The sequence below is a fragment of the Ictidomys tridecemlineatus genome, chromosome 1, assembly GCF_052094955.1.
Source record: "Ictidomys tridecemlineatus isolate mIctTri1 chromosome 1, mIctTri1.hap1, whole genome shotgun sequence".
Taxonomy (NCBI): domain Eukaryota; kingdom Metazoa; phylum Chordata; class Mammalia; order Rodentia; family Sciuridae; genus Ictidomys; species Ictidomys tridecemlineatus.
In genome coordinates this window covers 96,332,089-96,353,751 of record NC_135477.1, presented here as the reverse complement: position 1 = coordinate 96,353,751, position 21,663 = coordinate 96,332,089, and the positions used below count along the sequence as shown (strand labels likewise).

Genomic DNA, 21,663 nt, shown 5'->3' with positions numbered 1-21,663 from the left:
TTACAGGATGTGAATACACATAAATTAAATCAACACTACAAATTTAGCATGTGCTAAATACCCAGTAAGTAAGAAATTATGAGATCTTTAAAAATGAGAGACTAGTTTTAAAAAGACTACCCACTTAATAAAGAATCACACTTGGACACCATGGGAAAATTGGATGTGGCTTCAAATATTTACAGCATTTGACCTATATTTTTAAAACTAAATCTACACTATTTTTAAAGTACAGATAAAAATGTATGTTTATAGTGCCTCTTAAAAATCAGGAGGATTTCATTCTAGACTCATACTCTTCAACACATCAATTAGGTCACATTACAATAGGCAACAACTTTCTAGTTTTCAATCTCCCACAATCTTAATACCAAGAGTAAGGGTCAGATGCCATTTATCATCACTCTTAAACTGTTGTTTTTTGACAAGAGGGGAACAGTTTCTATGTACCTTGATCTGTATCAAAGAAGGAAAATAATAAAAATTATGATTATTGTGTATGGAGACAAATGGTATGTGTGTGTGTGTCTCCCAAACTTCATTTGCTTACATTATATAACTCCTCCAAGCATTAGAATTTATAACTTCTAATAATAGGTAGGGAGGAGACTTCAAACTAACATACTCAACTAGTTTCAGTAATGCAGTTCCTTTTGTAGCTATAAACAACAATAGGAAAAATGAACAGAGAAAATATTTCATATATTCTACTTAAGGAAGCGCAGGAAACTAAGTAAGGTAACAGAATCTATTCAGTTTAGTGTATTAAACAATGGTTAGAGAATAGAAAAAGCAAATAGTTGAGGCAAGCTTTAAATTCTATCCATAAATGCTAATAGGATGGTTAAGAAGGGAAAAAATCTTCTAAAAAGGTATTCGAAGATTAGCAGTATATTAAAACAATACAAACAAGACAGAATTGTGATTAATAGTTAAAATCTTATAAAGAAAACTCATATATATAAAATCAGTCTAAAACAATTATGAAAAGAAAATCCTTTCTTAATCTTACTAAAATTATGTAGAACTCTGATCTCAGGGTAAAGTTCTTTGGCAAAAAGAAAAAGAACTTGAACAAAAAAAACAATAAAAGGTGTGGCCACAAAAACAAGAAATAGTATGAGAATCAGTAAGAAAATTAAGAGGAATTATGACATTCACTAATGTTATTAATGTAATATTTACCAGAAAGTCATTAGTTTCATGATATAAGAATAATACATAGGTAACTGGCCACCATTTATTTAAAAATAAGACTTTAACACTAGGTCCTTAAGAAAAGTGTTTATAAATTAGTTCTCTGAGCAAAAAAAAAAGAAAGTATAAGTCATTCTTTTGACTTTTAAATATTTGGCTTTTAAAATATTTTTTGGCAATTTTCCAATTAGTAGCTTTACAATATATTTTTTTCTTTTAATAATTAACAAAAACTCACATTTTGCCTTCATGTGGATCTTCTTCCCGGCCCTAAAGGGAAGACATTAAAACAGTATTTTATATAATTAACTATTAATCTACTTTTTAAAAAATTCATAAAAATCATATCTTCAAACACATCTCCACAATGCTCTTCATATTTATGTGTATATGAGAAAAGACTTATCAAGAATTCTCTCCCCAGAACTCTCTGGCGTACACTTCTCATCATGTTGCCATTTGTCTAATTCCTCTTTTTCCCCTTTATCAAACTACTTCTATAGCTCAACTACACAGTACAATTACCTCCATATCCCACAGCACCACTCTAATCTGAATCAGTTTCAACTGTAGCTTTGTTCTGCATTAAGACAACCAAACCAAATAAAAACAAATTTTTAAAAGCAAACATTTAATGCCTTTTTCCAGTCTACAAACACCTCATTCTGTACCACAAACCTCACTCAAGTACAACTCTCCTGTCTCATACTACCAATTCTCTAGGTATCTATACCACTATCACGCCTAAACTATCCATTTGTTAACCTACATTTTCTCACCACTGAGGCTTTTTTGTTGTTATTGTCACTGTTGCTCTTAGAATGTCCTTTCCACTCACCACCTGCCTCTTAGATAAAACCTAAACCATCCATGCAGGGTTTATCTCAAATGCTACCTCCTTGAAGAAACATTCTGAGACCCTAAAAAGTAAATATCAACTTTTGCTTTGAATTCAAAAGACATTCTCCTTTTACCATCTTTTGAAACTTATTTTATTCTATATGTCAGTTTTCTAAGACACACCTACTGTTATTCATTCCATAATAAAGGCTATAAGCACCTCAAGTTCTAAATTTCTATGTTCTCATCATCATTACCACCACTACCACCATAAGCACCAGCACAAGGCGACTACACAGTTTTCACTGCAAATCTATTAAACTATAGTCTTTGTACCTAAAGTACCTGGCACTGAGTTGCCAATGAATAAATAATAAAGGAAAAAATAGAAAAATGGTCTAACTATACATGGATTTGTGTCTTTCAATTCATTCATTAAATATCTAAATAGAATAAAATCACTTAATGAATGCTAGCTATATGTAGTATGCTAAAAAAAACTGTACGAATGAACAGCATCATCACTGATCTCTTTTAGAAGAAGTTTACACAATAAATTAATTAAATACAGGTTAATAGAATACAGAACTAAAACAGTGCTATGGAAACACAGGAGGAAATAATTTAGTCTCAAAGAATCTAGGAAGTCATAAAATCTCTATGAAAGAAGGAGGGACATCTGAACTTAGCTGATGAAGATGAATCACATTTTACAAGGCAATCTATAATGGCAGAATGTCAAGGAAGAGGGAAATATATAAGCATAGGAACATTCATTACTCAACAAAGATTTACTCAATGGCTACTAATACCAGATACTAATCTAGGCAATAGGGATGTATCAGCAAATGAGAACAAAATTCCACATACATTCTAGAATTAAGACATAATAGCATAAATATGCTTGAAGAACAGTAATTAGAATTCTAGAAAGGGAAATTTCTTCAATCTAGATACTAAACAAATGCCTGAAACATCTTTGTTGTCTAGACAATGTACAAATAACGTTCTAATCTACAAGGAATTCACTAACTTCTAGTAAAGCACATTGTGAAAATTATTCTAAATATTTGAGTAAAAATTGTTCAGAAGTTCAACCTGGAATTATTCCACTCTTAATTCAAAAGATGACTATATTCATTTTTAAGAGCCACATCACACTATTTACTCACAATGAATTGTTTTTCTTTTTCATTCCTTATATTTATGTAAGGAATGTACTTATGGACCCTTTATCGAGGCTATTTATTATTTTTCTGCAAAAATAGATAACTTTCACTTATCGTTATTAAAGTTTATCTTGCTAAATTTGATCCAGAATTTTAAAAGTTCAGGAAAAGTTCAACTATACTTTAATTCCTTTAAATTATCAGAATAGGGAAGAGGTGGTAACAGGGAAAAGGAATCATAATGTAAAAATTCAAAGAAATTGTATAAGAAAACCAGCACAGACAGAAAAATGCTTCAGTTTCAACATTTCTCACTTATGCAGAATGAATAACTACTGTAGAATACAGAATACTATTCTTGGGGTTCCAACTCTTTCACTAAGTAACAAGTGTGTAATATATCATACCATTTCAATTCCTTCTACCTTTCCTCAGTATATTTTACTTCTGTGAACTAAGACATATTTGCTAGAATAGGCAGAAAAATAGTAGCAAAGTATATTTTACTGACATCTTCCTGAAGCAATAATCAAAAGCATAGGTTTCAGTACATTATCAGGCCTGTGGCATAATTTAAAAACAGGAGCTCTGAGGGTTATAAAAGATCACAGAAAGCCATCCCTTCTCTCTAGACAAATATGAAAGGGTAAGAGTGAATTTCAAAACTATAACATAATGTTTAAAGTATTTCAGTGGTATTAAATACAGTCTCTGAAGTACAAATACAGCTGAATCCTATCTTAAAATGGACATATAAATTTTTACTGTATGCTAACATGACTAACAAAATATTATGACAATAAAACAAGGGGAATATTCAAAATATAAAATCAGGAGATAATAAATGTGTAATATAAGAGAATTTCTCCAAGGTTAAATTGTACATTTGGAAAATAAAACAATCTGAAACTAAATATGTGTAACCATTAGGGATTCCATTAATTAGTTTAGACAATTTCATTTATAAGAAAGCCTAGGAGGGCAAAATATGGATCAAAATAAGCACAAATATTAACATTTTTAATTCATAAAATCATGAAAGCTTTCTGAAAACCAGCAGCTACATATTATGATATTTTAGCTTGTTTTTTTAAAACAAGTAGTTAAGAGTAAATACATTTTAATGAAAAACTTCTATATATATGCATACATTTAAAAAATCTTTCAAAAAAGAACTTAATCCTTAGATAATTACCAAGTTTTAATGAAATGTTTGGAATGTGGAGTTCAAAATTTAAAAAGAAAAAAAAACTTACCACCTCTTCTACTAGATCTTCAACAATAAGGCCTTGTTCATCCGTTCTTAGATTTGTAACCCACATCCATCCATCTTCTAATTCATTATGAACAATGAACATATCTCCTTTTAAGAAACTAAAATGCCAATTGTAAATTTATTAAAGTTAAAAATTTTAAACATACACATTTGAATATTTATATACCACAACACAGAAACAGTATGATGTTAGAAAAATGTAAAGGATTTGAGTCAAATATCCTGGATTTTTGTTCTGCTTCTGTCATCTATAACCTGAAGACTCTTAATAATCTGAATCTTAATTCCCCATGTATAAAATGAGTTTAATAATATTACCTACACTATCACTGGGTTATTATGAAATTCAAATTAAAATCACTATTTGTAAACAGCCACTGATTACATATTCTGCACGTTTTGGGGTGTAATTCCAAGAAAATCAAATTTAAAAATTTAGGTTTCAATGTTATTATGCTTTCAGAAGTAGATTAGATATACAAGTAAACACAAAATAAATATAATCAGTACATAATATATATATGAGAAATAGTTACTTCAGAAAAATATTAGATAAACTAGCTTTTATTATGTAGATGCTCGTATCAATTAATACTTTTCTAGACAAAACATTAGGGCCAAATAAATTATTCCTTTACAGAACCACCTAAATAAGCACATTAAAGAAAATTCTGATGAATTGTGTACAAATATGTAACAACAAATCCCATCATTATGTAAAACTATAGTGCACCAATAAAAAATGTGAGGAAAAAACAAAGTAGAGACATATCACAATGAAGTCTACAACTGTAATTCTCCATAAAAGTGTTTTTAAAAACATAAAAATTGAAAGAAAAAAATAAACGAAAATTCTGAGTTTAAATGAACATTAAACATTTGACAAAACTTAAAAAAAAAACTGCTGGGAATGTAGTACAATGATACATTACTCATGTTTGGGGCCTTGGCTTCAATCCCCAGCATCACAACAAACAAACAAAAAACAAAAACTAGGTGTGGTAGCACTTCACTGTAATCTGAGCTATCTAGGAGACTGAGGCAGAGGATCACCAAGTTCAAGGCCAGCATAGGCAATTTAGCATGACCCTGTCTAGGTAAAAAGAGTTGGGGATGTGGCTAATTGTTAGAACTTTCCTGGGTTCATTTTTCAGTATCAAAAAAAAGAAAAGAAAAAACAATTGGAAAAGAAAATCAAAAGGGCATATGGACAAGAACCAAAATATGGCAAATTTCATTTCTTGGTTTAAGAGTATTTTTTGATTTTTAAGTTTCAGTTATTATTCCTGCTATGTAAACTTTTTATGGAATAAAAAAAAAATTTTAAGCAAAAGCTTACTTGTACAAACCTAAAATTCATTCTATATTATTTTGCTTTGCCCCTCCCAAAAATAAGCTAAAGTATTTCATTAAATCTCATTTTCAGATGTTTTTATTTCAAAAATAAATTCAAAGGTATGCATAAAGCTAAAAATTACAATTATGACTTCATAAGAATTTACATCATCAAATTAAAATTTATACATTCCCTCTCTAATTAAATTCCTATTTCCCTAGAGCAGTAGTTCCTTTTGTTGTTGGTTTGTCATATCCAGGACCCTGTTACACTCCTAGATGACATTTATGTATATGAATTATATTTTTATTATAACTGTATCATTATTAATATCTACTGATATTTACCATATTAACATTTAAAACATAGGTCTTTTTAAGTATTTATCAATTTTTTTTTTTTTTTGGTACAGGGGAATTGAACCCAGGGGCACTTTACCACTGAACTATATCCCCAGTCATTTTTATTTTTGTTTTGAGATAGGGTCTCCTTAAGTTGCTTATAGCCTCACCAAGCTACTACCACTGGACTTGAACAGGTGATCCTCTTGCCTCAGCCTCCCAAGTCACTGGGATTTCAGGTATGTGCCACATATGCCCAGCTTACTAATTCCTTTAATGAAATTAATATATCCCATTACATTAAAAAAATAAAAAATTTTAACTTTTGAGGGTTTGGTGGGAACATCAGTGTTTGACATTTTTGCAAATCTCTTAATGTCTGATCTAACTGAAAACTGATAGATACTCAAATCTGTTTCTGTAATCTATTGCTATATGATTTTTTGCTTGAGGTATATGAAGAAAATATAAGTTCATACAAATATGTAGCTATGAACTGTTAGTTTCGATAGCATTTTCTGATAATTATAGATATTCTATGGTACTATACCCAAAACTCAAGAATCGGTACCTTCTTGAGGATAAGCTGCATAATATGGAAACTAAAACTATGCGTCAAGAAACTTTCCATATGCCTTCTGGTAACATCCACTGTTCTACTTTGTTTGGATCTTTTACCTATGCATAATTTTCTAACATCAGACATTGATCATAGCCTGGCATGACGGACACCCTTATAATTCTCGCAATTCAGGAAGCTGAGGAAGAAGGATCACAAATTCAAGGCCAGCCTCAACAAGTTAATCAGACCCTGCCTCAAAATTAAAAACAAAAGGGCTCAGTAGTTGAGTCCCCCTGTATTCAATTCCTGGTACCAAAAAAATTAAAACAAAATACTAATTTTATGTATAAAATCCTTTGGGCCACAGGAAACCCAGATTAAAAATTATTTCTGAATTTGTCTGTGAGGGCATCTGAATAAAATTAGTATTTGAATTAGTGGACTACCCTCCAAGTGGGTGGGCATCATTATAATCCTTTTAAGTGTCTGAATAGGAAGGGGGAAAAAAACAACACCATGAAAGAAAAAGGAATTCGCTTTTTTTTTTTTTTTCTGCCTCACTGGTTAATTTGGGACATTTCCTGTCATCTTCTCCTTCCCTAGACTTAGATTTCCACTGACTCCAGGTTCTCAGGCCTTTGGACATGGAATAAATTATCCCACTGTCTTCCCCGGCTCTCTAGCTTGCATATGGCAGATCACAGAACTTCCATAATTGTATGAGCCAATTCATCAAATAAATCTTTTCTGGAGAACTGCAGCTAAATACATGGACCTGAATGGGTATCAAGGATCCTCTGAGTTACGCAGAATATATCTTGAGAACCTGCTACATAATCCCACTGGAAACTGACAAATTTTCTAAAACTCCTTAGTTTGTACTTCAGCTCAGTTCTCCTTTATTAAATGCATTGGTTCCTTTCTCTCCCTCTCTTTTTTTTTTTTTTAAACTGGCCTTTCAGACAAAGATCACAAATAAACATATGTCAACAATAATTTAAAAAGAAGCCATTATTTTGAAGATAATCACATAAAAATGGAATTCCTACTTTGAGACTGAGATTCTTGAATCTCATTTTTTAATACTCTCTTTCCAGAAATTTTTAGTACCACAAAGTTTTCACTACATTTTAAATGCTGCTATTGATTTCTTTTTTTTTAATTTGTAACATATTTTCTTTACTTAAATTTAGAACTTCACTTTTTATTATACAAAATAATATTTGAGAATTATGTAGTTCAAAAAATAAACAAAGACATTCCATATAAAAATCAAATTATTTTGGCTTATTTGGGTAGTCTAAAGTAAAAACGCATACTTTAGATGTGTTACAAATAATGATATTGTTAGTCATCTTTGCATCGTTGTAACCAAAATACCTGATAAAAACAACTTAGAGAAGGAAAAAATTCATTTTGGCTCTTGGTTTCAAAGGTTTCCTCCATAGCCAAACAAGTCCATTTCTCTGAGCCTAAGGTGAGAACATGGTGGAAGGATGTAGCAGAGGGAAGTTACTTTCCTCATGACAGCCAGGATGCAGAAGAAAAGAGGCCACAGGAAAGATGAATCCTTTGGGGGCATACTGGTAGTGAGGTGTCAGTAGTGTGGACTATCTGCTAAGGAAAATTACTGGCTATAGAGTGGCCCAGGCTAAAAGTCAGCCCATGGGCATTGCATCACAAACAGAGAGGTCAAAGTAGTAGGGCTATCCAAGCCTATTTCAGAGGACATCTTGCCACCACATGTCCTAGAGTTACAGGACATGTTTGCCCAGTTGTATTTTGGTCCAAACCCTTCTTTCTATGCCCCTACTCCTTCCTTTTGGACTAGGAATGTTTACTCTATATCATTAAATATTGGATATATGTAAGTTGCTTTTGATTCTTACAGGACTCACATCCAAAAGTTTGCTGTGAGTCTCAAAGGAGACTTTGGACTTGGACTTTGTGGGCATACTTGGGACTATTCAGACCTTGGGACTCTTGAAGAAGAATTAAATGCATTTTGCATTGTGAGGTAAATGTGAACTTTTAGTGGGGTAGGAGTGGAGTATTATGAATTGGATATGAGGTGTCCCTCAAAATCTGTGTTAATACAGAAATGTTTAGAAGTGAAATGATTGAATTATGAAATCTGTAACCTAAGCCGTCCATCCTAGTCCATCTTAGCTGCTATTGATTTCAAAGAGAAACTACTCAGAATCAATAATAATTCAGAAATAGTCTTAACAACTTATAGGTAAAAAACAAAGTTTCTACTGAAGAGTTAAACAGCTTATAACAATGATAATTTGGTTATTAAATTATAGAATGAACTAAATTATATAGAAATAATAAAAATAGAAAACTATCATGGTCTATAGTTCTATAACATTCTTAACATTTAAAATTATTCACTCATTACATAATATAGAAGCTTAATTATCATTATAATTTCATTTGTAGCTGAGGCATAAATGTCATGGGGTAATAAAAATTAAAACAGAGTATGTATTATGAAAGAACTCTCCTTACTCTGTCAGAGATAGGGTGTAATAAAAGCTGTTCTTTCTCCTGTCATTTTCACTGTGGCTAGCCAGATTCAAATTCTCAGTCTGATAAGCCAAACCAGTAGTATGAAACAACTAACCCCCAAATAAAGGCAGTTTTACCTTTTTATTTGCTATTCCCTCAAATTCCAAACCATTCCTAGTCTAAGAGCAACAAATCTTCAATTCCTAGCTCATTGAAATGCTTGTTTCTGGTGCCTACTACATGAGAAACATTATAAAATACCTTATTTCATCAGTGTCTGGTACTTTTGTATAAGGCAGAATGGCTCGCACACGCCTTCTATCTTCTACTGGCTAGAAATTATTAAAAAAAAAATCAAGATTTAAAAATGACAAATCATCTATCCTTCACAGTCAAAGAGGTATGTCCAAACAAAGTTATAGCCAATAAAGTCCACATTTTATACTCCCTAGTATCATTCAACTTAATTTTTACTGACTAAATACTCAAAGCTTAAAAATGTTTGATGCTCTTATTTTTATGTTTTTATAGAAATTCCTTCAAAAGTCTAATCAATATGTGTTTTATCAGGTAATAAAAATGATTTTTTTAATTTTAAGTAATCTACATGCAACATATAAATTTCCTTTCTGCCATGATGTAGAAGCCAACTTTTGCAGCCATTTCCCAATTAGCACTATGAAATCATAATTACTCCAAATATATTAAAAAAAATTTGTAAAGCTATGAATATAATTTTTTTAAATGTATTACTTAAATACAAAATTAAAGAAAAAATACTTTTTAAAAGAAGTTATTAGTGTTGTTCTGACATTATAACCAAAATTAAAATTTAATAACAAATACTTCTTGAATAATAAATATCATAAACTAAATGGGTAAAATCCATATTAAAGTGAAATAATTAAGTTTCAAAGATATTTTAGTCAAATTCTACTCGCCTCTGGTGGTGCAACTGGATAAAGTAGTTTTTCTCCTTTAAGCAAACAAGAAACGTGACTATAATAACCTATTAGGTCTGACAGTGAAGAAAAACGTCTTCCACCAATGTAGTAATCGCCACACATAGCAATAATCCTGTTTGGACAGGAAAAAAATACAGTATAACAATAATCTTTACAGCCAATTTTTTTTTTTTTTTTTTTTTTTTTTTGGTGGTTCTGGGGATGAAACCTAGGTCCTAGCACATTCCAGGCAAGCACTGTACCACTGAGCTATAACTCCAACATCTATAGTCAATTTGTAAGACCAAATTTAACAAAGAAATTATAAAACTATAAATTTCATATTCTTTTAAGTATATCCCTGTTTTAAAAATATCATTTGCTAATATCTTAACCACAGGCAAATTACTTGGGGTTATTTTTTTTAAAAAAACATATATACATATAGAAGCATATGATATGAAATACATATCAGACTTAAAAACTTCAATTACATAATTCAATCAAGTATTTAAAAATTCATTCTCTGCTATCTCCCCTTCATTTTCCATATTTAAGACTGAGTTAGCAATTTTAGTAAGTTTTCTCTACCCAAAATTCACTCAAAGATATCTTGAGATTTATATAGAAATATAATTTTACCTAAGAAATTATTATACTATCAAATATTAAATTAGATTACTATTAAATTGTGTAAAATTATACTTTATGTAAATATTACATAAGAAGTTTGATAATACTCTTAAAGCTTATTTTAAAATCTAAACATCAAAGATACATGAATATTTTATAAGTTAACATTATTGGCAATAGATGATTTTTTTCAATTTCTCCCACACAAATTAAATAGAATAATGTATGTAAATATATTTTTATACTCATATTTTGGTATCTGTACTTGAAAAATCATATACCTATTTCACTAAAGCAAATGTCTACAGAATTTCAGAACATTGAAGCTAATCTTGTTATTAAGTAGTGTTTCTGGTGCTTTGTTACTCTGTAGTCTTAAACGTACACATTTCTTTTATTTCAGCTTTAAATTTTTTTCAGAGTTTATTTTTAATTCTTTGTACCTTAAAAGTGGTAAGTATATTTGGGGATTGGTACAGTAATGATCAATAATCATGTTTTTAAGCAAAAAATATAAACAATGCCTATTCTAAACTACTGATTAAATCATTTAATTGAGAATAAGTTTTCTCCTCTATTACTTAAATATCACTGGGTCATTCACATTTTCATAAGCAGTCATATTTATGAATACTGCATCAAAATAACTATACTATGCAACCTCACAATAGGAATAAAGACTTACCTAAAATGGTTGACAACATTTGTCTGGCTAAGAAATGAAAGTACAAAGGATCCTGGCCTCCGATCACTCTCTCTTATAAGGTAGCTGCCAGACTTCCCTGCCTGCCTGAGGCGTTCTTCTGCTATAGTTCTATCAAGTTTTCCATGATACCACCTAGAGCAAAAAAGATAAAAGAGATGAGAATAAAAACAGCAACCATAAAATTACTAAATTGACTGAAAAACATATCACAAATTTTAAATATCTACATGTAACTTAAAACATTTATATTTTACTCTGAGCCAGTTATTAAACTTTTAACTCAGTTGTTTACCTTTTCTCAGTTTCTCTAAATATATGCACTAACTCACTTTTAAGTTTGTTCTATAAACTCAGGTCCAATCATACACAAACCTCTTCTAGGGCTAGGGTTGTGGCTCAGTGGTAGAGCTTGCCTAACACGTTTGAGATACTGGGTTCAATTCTCACTCAGCACCACGTATATAAATAAATAAAGGTCCATTAACAATTAAAAAAAAATAACTGAAAAATTCTTCTATTTTTACCCATCTTCCAACCTCCACGTTTATCTATTCAAATTACAAACACTACTGGAATCAATTAGAAAAATAAAAGATGGATAAAGATGGAAATTATTTATGTACAACTAATCTATGCATTAAGGAACGAATACTTGACAAGGCACAGGAACCTATGAGAAAATAAAATGTTTTAGTTAAGTGTCTGTGCCCTGTGACAGGAAAAAAGCATTATGCTGTCTGAAGGCTGCAGTTCCTTTGTTTTATCTCCTTTTCTTTTTTTTCTCTTTCTTCTTTTATTTTTTCCCTCTTTTCTTTTCTTCCTTCTTTTAAAGCTGAGGACTGAACTCTAGGATGCTTTACCACTGAACTATATCCTCATCCCTTTTTATTCTTTAGTTTGAGATAGGGTCTCACCCAGTTGCTCAAGGGCATTGCTAAATTGCTGAGGCTGGCCTGTGGAACCTGACATCCTCCTCTCCACCTCTGGAGTCCCTGGAATTATTACAGAGGTACACCACCACAGCCAGGATGCTGCTTTAATAATTTCTTATTTCTAAATAAAGCTGATCATTCCCCCTTGATTCTAACATGATCTACTCTATGACCACATATTTGAACTCAACTTCCCAAGTTTATAAAAATAAAAAATAAAATGTGGGGAATAAATAGCTCCTTTGTCCCTTTAAGCTATCAGGTATTCTTCTTAAATAACTAGCTAAAACTAGACCATCCACACTTCAATCTATACTTATAAAGCCTCATGAATCAATATAAACAGAAATATACTTAGAAAGAGAACTATTATATAGGCATGAAAAGTAAACCTATAAAGTAAATATAAAATATTCTTACATTTTTTATGTGCTAGCTAGCTAAACTTATTCTTACGTACTGGTAGTCTCACTTAAACTATTCAGAAAAAAATCCAAAAATATATAAGTGAATTGTTATGGTTGCAAGTGAGGTGTCCCCCAAAACCTCATAGGTGAGACAATGCAAGAAAGTTGAAAGAAGAAATGATAGGGGCTGGGACTGTAGCTCAGTGGCAGAGTGCTTGCCTTGTACGTTTGTGGCACTGGGATCAATACTCAGCAACACATAAAAGTAAACAAATAAAGGCATTCTGTCCATGTAGAACTAATTTTATTTTTTTATTAATTTTTATTAATTTTATTTTTTTAAAGAAAGAAATGACTGGGTTATATATGAAAGCTTTAACCCAATCAGTAAATTAATTCCCTGAGGGGATTATTTGACCAGTAACTGAATACATGTACTTCATGGCTGGAGGAGAGGAGTCCCTAAGGGCTGCCTTTGGGTTATATATTTGGTATCTGAGTGGAGTCTCTCTGCTTCCTAATCATCATGTGAGATGCTTCCCTCTACCACACTTTTCCACCATGATGTTCTGCCTCACTTCAAACTCTGAGGAATGGAGGAACTGTCTGCGGACCAGGACCTCTGAAACCATGAGCTCCCAAACAAACTTTTCCCCCTCTACAATTTTCTGATGAGATCTTTTAGTCATAGCAGCAAAAACACTGACTAAAACATTAATGATAAATAAAACTGTTATACTACTCTATTTTTATAAGCCTGATACAATGAAAGATTATTCTTGACTAGTTTGTTTTTTAAATTCTAATTTGGTTTTTTTAAATTCACAAAATTGAGAATTTCTCAAAAGAATTATTTTTTGTTTTCTTCTTAAAACAAGTCTATTTATTTAGAGGCCTGTGCATAAAATTGCAAATAAAATAATAAGACAATCGTACTGTCATTATAACCTAATAAGAAAAACGTAATTATAAACTGTAAGAAGGGAAAAAACAATCTCATATCTCATTATCTTTAATGTGACTGACAAAGTAAATTTTACTTTCAAGAGCTGTTTCATTTTTATCACTTTTTTTAATCTAAAAGGAAAAGTTAAGTTAGCTGGGTGCAGTGGTGCATGCCTGTAATCCCAGTGGCGCAGGATCACAAATTCAAAGCCAGTCTCAGCATAAGCAAGGCACCAAGCAACTCAGTGAGACCCTGTCTCTAAATAAAATACAAAATAGGGCTGGGGATTAAGCTCAGTGGTTGACTGCATCTGAGTTCAATTCCCAGTACCTTCTCTGCTCAAGTAAGAAGACAACAACTAGAGATCACTAAAGGTCCCTTTCAAGAGTTCAAATTTAATAACATATGAAGAAAGAAGTTTGAAATTTCAGGCTAGAAATTTATTTAATTATGAAAGTATGAGACATTCTTAGAATATAAAATACAGATTTTTTCATTACCTAATGCTATGGGGATATTCCACAAAGCAGATTTACACATCAAAGGAAGAAAAAATTAAGAAAAATTTTAAGCAAACCATTATTTTTGTTTTAGGCAAAATAATAAGATTAAAAGATTTTGTTTAACCTCCACTTTGTAAATTTAGCATAAGATGATACAAAATTTCATGGAGTATTACACAAGTTGGGCTTTCAGTGTTTACCTTTATGTATGTCAACATTTTAGCATTAAAATGGGTAATCAGGAATGGGGCCTTGGCTCAGTGGTAGGGTGCTTGCCTGGCAAGTGTGAGGCACTGGGTTTGATCCTCAGCACCACATGAAAATAAATAAATAAAATAAGGTATTATGTCCATCTGCAATTAAAAAATATTTTTTAAAAATAGGTAATCAGTTCAAAACAGACATTAAACAACTTTATTTCCTGAATATTGCTGATTCCCTTTTATGCCAAAAGTATGTAACTCTAAAGAAACAAAGTAAAATATGTCAATTCTTAATTATGACAATAAACTGCAATTAAGTTATCTAACAATCAATCATCTTCTAGAATATATGTAATTGACCGGCTCCTCAGAAAGTTCTAAAATATTTTAATACTACAAACCACTAGCTGATCTGGGAAAACCAAGTAAAATTAAGTATGAGAATTTTAACTATTTTATTGTTTACTTCGAATTATCATGGTGAATCCTAGCAACAAAAATATTTTAAATGCTTCTGCCCACATACTTGTAACTACTTCTTATTTTTTTAAGTTTATTTTTATTTTATTTATTTTTTTTGTAGTTGTAGGTGGACAGAATATCTTTATTTTATTTGTATATGGTGCTAAGGATTAAACCCATTGCCTCGCACATGCTAGGCAAGCACTCTGCCACTGAGCTATAGCCCCAATCCCTTGTAACTTATTTAAAGCAGAAAAAGCACTTTAACTACATTGATACATGAAGTCTGTATCCCATTTAAAAAATCAAAATAATAGTTAACATTAGATTTTAAAAAGTCACTTAAATTGCATATATCAATATAATATGCAACCAAAACAAATATTTTACAAATAGTGAGGTAGGATTTAATTCAGACATTTCACAGATTTATAGAACCCAACTAAATTTCTTTTTTTTTAAATATTTTTCACTTTTAGTTAACACAATACCTTTATTCAATTTATTTATTTATATGTGATGCTGAAGTTCGAACCCAGGGTCTCACATATGTTAAGTGAGCGCTCTACCACTGAGTCACAACTCCAACCCCCCAACTAAATTTCTATATCAATTAAAACCTAGGCCTTTTACTCAAAAATAATGCTTCTCAATCTTTTTTCATCCATAAATTTCTTTTTATAAACATTCAAGAGACTCAGAGTCCCTAAGGTAGCAGCAGTTCCTCATGATCATATTTTCTACTGAACTCCAGAAGCCAAAAAATTTGCTACTTTTAACTTTCTTATATCTATAATGCAATTTTATTTCAGATATAAAATGATATGGAATATTGCTTCTTAAAAAAACACATCCTCAATAACAAAGATATGATACTCCCCAAGAATGGACAGTTCCCTATGGATAACTAAAATATTCAGTTAAAAAAAAATATGCTAGGCTTTCTGCCTTTGCAAACAGTTATAGCAGCAGCATTATAAAGAAATAAAAGAAAATATTTAATCAACCCCACTTATGTCCAAGTGTTTACAGTCAAGGACTTATTATATCTCTTTTAAGGGTAGCTGGTGATTGTTTTCAAATAAAGTTGTGGGGGGATTTCAATTGGGATCCAGAATGTTTAAAACTTCAAACACAGTCAAAAGTGCTACATTGGAAAATAAGGATATTTTGAGTATAACACGAGATTACTAAAATAATGTAATGGCAAGCCCAATCACCTAAACTTTACAAATCTGCTGAGATTTATGGCAATTGTAATTCAGAGACAGGAATAATTTTCAAAAGTGTTTCCTGACTGGGGGAAGAAATATTAAATCATAAAACATAAGGATGTAAAACACAAGTTATTTAGTTTAACTTTCTTGCCGATGTTTAAAAAAAAAAAGTGTTCACAAAGTTCTGATCTTTGAGGGCTATTATGCATATCCAAAAAGAATATGAGAATAGTTTAGGCTAATACAACTCAAAGAAGGATAGTTATACTGACATCCCCTAAATTTGTTCCAAAAGAAACTAAACTGACCAATAGAGGACCAAGACTTACTAGATACAAATTGTCAGAAAGTTTCTTCACAGACATGAGAAAGACTATATATTTTTATGCAATTACTATCACTTGTAAAAATAAGGAAAATAACTTGATTCAACCTCAGTATAAATTAAATACTCAATCTAAACTCCTTTCATAAAATACAAAAACAAAAAATATCACATATGCTATGGAGTATAATGGTTAAAAGTAAAGACTCTGGAACTTTCCATCACAGCTCTGCCACCTACCTGTTGCAAATTACTTAATCTGTGTTCCAGTTTCCTAATTTACAACAGGATATATGATAATAGTGCCTACCTCATTAAAGGTTGGCTTGATATTACAGGCTGAGCATACATAATCCAAAAATCTAGAATCCCAAACACTTTGAAATCCAAAACTTTTAACACTGATGTGACACTCAAAAATTTTCAGATTTTAGAACATTTCAGACTTTGGATTTGGGATTAGGAATGATCAACCAGTAAAGTCTATGAAAAACCTGAAAAACTTCAAAATCTGACATAAAATTCTGGTCCCAAGCATTTCAGATAGGGAATACTCAACCTGTATTATTCAATGAGCTAAAACATATAAAGATAGTTAGATGAGGATAATATATATAGTAAAATCCCACTAAACATTAACTTAATTATTATTAAACCAATATCAAGGGGGAATAAAGGGCACTAAAGTCTATAAAACTGAATATGTAACTTTATCAATGAAAACTCTCAGATTTTATGACTGCTACCTAAAGATGATCCAACTGGAAACTATCTTAGGTCCTAATTATCTTCCTTTTTTTCCAGTCTTGCTTACTGTCCATTTAATTTTGGGAAAAGAAGAAACTAATCTTTGTTTCTATTAAAGCATTGATTTTAGGAGAAAACTACTTTCAAAACTGTTTTGGGGGGCTGGAGATGTGGCTCAAGCGGTAGCATGCTTGCCTGGCATGTGTGCGGCCCAGGTTCGATCCTCAGCACCACATACAAATAAAGATGTTGTGTCCGCTGAAAACTTAAAAAATATAATTACATATTTAAAATCCCCCCCTCTCTTAAAAAAAACTGGTTTTTGAACATCACAGATTTTACACATTAATCTAATTAGGGTAGAACATGCCATCATATTCATAAACTAGAAATTCTTCCATTTGTCTTTGCAATTCCACAGGAAATCCTTAAACAGCCCTACTGTTTTCCCAAGGTGCATATATTCTTTGGAGAGATGGCAAGATGATATGCATTTTAGATGCTGTGACTTAAATTTGTCTAATATAACACTTTAATATAAAATACTTAATGTCTTCCTTCCTATTTTAAAAATAAATTATCCCTCTTTTTCTGTGTGTCTCTCTCTTTTAAGAAAGATGGAGAAAAGAAACAATAAGTTCAAGAAGTAAAATGCCTTCCCCTCAGCTAATTTTGCAAATTTTTGTCAAGAAATCTTACAGGTAGATATAGAGTCCCTGATTTCATTTTATTAGAATCACAAGTTAATTTATCTAAGATATCCTAACATCCAAAATAAAACTACACATTACATAAAAGAACAATAAAAGAGACACCTTAGATAAGTTGTAGGAATTGTTCTACTTTTAAATGTCAAATCGCATTAATAGTCTTTATTAATATGTGCCATGTACTGTTGGAGTATATCTGAGAAGCCTCAGAGGATATTTGTACTTTTTAATCTGTCGTCTCTGATGGGAAATAATAGAGAAATCTACACAATGAAAAAGCAACCAATGTGAATATAAACAGACACTTCATTCAAATTGTACAATAATTTAAAACTAACTTGACAACCCTAAATGGAAACTGTCTACCAAAGTAGAAAACAACTAAAATAATGCTAATATCTACAGACTTGCTTTTTAATAAAAAGGAAAATAAACTGAATTTCCCAACAGATTGTTTTTACTTTCTAATATGCTCTTCCTTTTAGTTATATTACTGGTAGGCACAAGGTTTTTGTTGTTATTACATATTGAACCCATTTTGTCATCCATGAGTACTCTACCACTCAGCTACACCCCCAGCCTTTTTTAAAATTGTAATTTGAGATGAGGTCTCCCTAAACTTCCCCAGGCTGCCTGGAACATACCATCTTCCTGCCTTGGCCTCCCAAGTAGCTGGAATTATAGACGTGCCCCCTTCCACCCCACCCAATCCCTGTTGACACCAGAGTTCTTATAGAAAAACATATATGCAGAAATCCCAATTGCCAGGAAATTTCCTCTCACATGAATCAAGTGGTTGTATGCCTACTCATAAAGGTCTTCTGCAACTCTCAATCTTATACACACTTATACATGTCTTTTCTGAAATTAAACTGGTTATTTCAGATTATTGTACAAAGTATATATTTGCTGACTATAAATCTAACGTTCCTTATTTCCTTTTTAACAAACAGTTCCTATAATGTTATAGGCTGAGCTAAAGGTAAAGAAAAATAGTAGCCAACAAAGATTTTCTCCCATTCTGTAGGCTCTCTCTTCATGCTTTTAGTCATTTCCTTTGTTGTGCATAAACTTTTTAACTTGAAGCCATTCCACATATTCATCCTGGTTGTATTTCTTGAACTTTAGGAGTCTTGTTAAGGAACTTGCTGCCTGTGTCAACATGTTGGGAGTGTTGACCCAATGTTTTCTTCTACCAGTTGCAGTGTTACTGGTCTAATTCCTAGGTCTTTGGTCCACTTCCAGTTGATTTTTTTGCAGGATGAGAGACAGGGAATCTAGCTTCATTCTTCTACATATAGATAATTCAGTTTTCCCAGCACCATTTGTTAAAAAACTATCTTTCTTTCAATGTATATTTTTGAAAAATTTGTCAAAAATTTGTCAAGATCAGACAAATTTTTGGCTGTATTTATGTGGATTTGCCTCTGTGTCTTTTATTCTATTACATGGTCTTCAAGTCTGCTTTTGTGCCAGTACTATACTGTTTTGTTCCTATAGCTGTGCAGTATAATTTGAGATCAGAAATTATGATGCTTCCAGCATTACTGTCATTGCTCAGTATTGCTTTGGCTATTCCAGATTTTTTCCTTCCCTACAATTTTAGAATTATTTCCTCCAATTCTGTGAAAAATGTCATTGCATTTTTTCCAGGTATTCTTCCAATAAGAAATTAATATCCAGCATATGTAAAGAACTCATAAAACTTAATGCCCCCCAAATAACCCAATCAATAAATGAACAAATGAACTAAACAGACATTTCTCAAAAAAAGAAATACAAATGGCCAGCAAATATATGAAAAAATATTCAACATCCTCAGCAATCAGAGAAATGCAATCAAAACCACAATGAGATTTCATCTCACTGCAGTTAAAATGGCGACCATCAAGAATACAAATAATAACAAATGCTGGCAAGGATGTGGACAACCATCAAGAATACAAATAATAACATTACTAGTAGGACTATGAATTAGCACAACCTTGAAAGGAGTATGGAGATTACTCAGAAATCTAGGAATGGAACTACCATATGACCCAGCTATCCCACTCCTTGGAATTTATCCAAAAGAACTACAATCGGCATACAACAGTGATATAGCTACATCAAAGTTTATAGCAGCACAATTCACAATAGCCAAATTATGAAACCAGCTCAGATGCTCCTCAGTAGATGAATGGGTAAAGAAAATGGCTTTACTCAGCCGTAAATAAGACTAAAATAATGGTATTTACTGGTACACGGGTACATCATACTATGTGAAATATGCCAGACTCAGAAAATCAAGGGTCTAATGTTTTCTCTTATATGCAGAAGCTAGAGCAAAATAAGGAAAAGACAATGGTTGGAGAAGGAATCAGATATCATTAATATAATGGGAACATCAGTGGAGTATAAAAAGTAGACCAAGAGGGAAGAAGGAGGTATGGGAAAGGGGAAAAGATGAATAATAAATTTAACAAAAGTCATACTATGAACATATAAACATATCACAGTAAACTCTACCTTTATGTACATGTATAAAGCATCAATCAAAAATAAACAACTGAAAGGAACATTGTAGAGTAAAAGGAAAATAGGGGAAGGGAAAGGTGTAGGTGAGGGGGAACTGGGGACTAAAATGGAGTACATAAAATTTCATGAGTGTACGATTGAGTCAAAATGAATTCAATTGTTATGTATAATAATAATGTACTGATTCAAAAAAGTTGAAAGAATACAAATAACAATAATTGCTAGTGAGAATGTGGAAAAGGTACATATATTTCATTAATGGCCCTGCAAACTAATACAACCACTTTGGAAAGCAGTATGGAGATTCCTAAAAAGACTAGAAATGGAACCACACTCCTTGGTATTTATCCAAAGAAACTAAAATCAGCCTATTATAATGATACATGCATACTAATGTTTATAGCAGTACAATTCACAAGATCCAAGTTATAGAACCAGCCTAGATGCTCATCAACAAATAGATAAAGAAAATTTGGTATATATACATAACAGAGTTTTACTCAGCCATAAAGAAGAATAAAGTTATGTCATTTGCCAGTAAATGGATGGGAACATCATAATAACTGACTCAGAAAGTCAAGGGTAGAAAGTTCTTTGTCGTATGTTGAAGCTGGCGACAGGGGTTAATAAAAAAAATAAAATAAAAGAGGGCAGAATCTCACCAAAATAGATTTTGGGGACCAATGTGGACTCATTTGGAAGACCAACAGAGTATAGGAAGGGGACCAACTAGGAGGGAGGCAGGGAGGCATAGGGAAGTACTAGGGAACAAAATTCACCAAATTATGCTATGTCCTTATATGAATATACCACAACGAATCCTGCTACATATATATAATGATAATGCAGTAATTAAATAACAACAATAATAGAAGAGCACAAGCATATTAGAGGGAGGGAAAAAGAAAGGGAAAAGGAAAGTACCAGCGAGTGAGACTGATCCAATGATGTTATGTGCATGTTCATAACAAAGATGGCAAAATAAGCAAAATAAGTATAGTAAACCTTCGACCAACTATGTACATTACTTAAACTTGACAAGAAATACTTGTATACACTGGATACTCTTGGTATGTTCAAGGCAGGTATCAAGAGTGTGTGTGTGTGTATACACACACACACACGTGCGTGAATGTATTTATGTACCTCAGACCAAATTACCTAAAGGTAGAGCAT

General features: G+C 31.7%; 1 protein-coding gene and 1 long non-coding RNA gene across 2 annotated transcripts in view; one reads left to right on the top strand and one right to left on the bottom strand.

Annotated features, from left to right (window-relative positions):
- Positions 1–21,663, bottom strand: part of Rasa1 (RAS p21 protein activator 1) — a 98,312-nt gene that overhangs the window by 48,343 nt on the left and 28,306 nt on the right. The window contains exons 2-6 of the mRNA XM_005315670.4: positions 11,498–11,650; positions 10,177–10,312; positions 9,497–9,567; positions 4,463–4,580; positions 1,436–1,467 (exon numbers count right to left, since the gene is read on the bottom strand). Coding sequence (XP_005315727.1) covers positions 1,436–1,467; positions 4,463–4,580; positions 9,497–9,567; positions 10,177–10,312; positions 11,498–11,650 — 510 coding nt within the window. The remainder of the gene's footprint in view (positions 1–1,435; positions 1,468–4,462; positions 4,581–9,496; positions 9,568–10,176; positions 10,313–11,497; positions 11,651–21,663) is intronic.
- On the top strand, positions 4,576–9,280 carry LOC144376541 (uncharacterized). The gene is made up of 2 exons (XR_013437122.1): positions 4,576–6,398; positions 8,613–9,280. It is a non-coding gene; the product is annotated as an uncharacterized LOC144376541 (long non-coding RNA).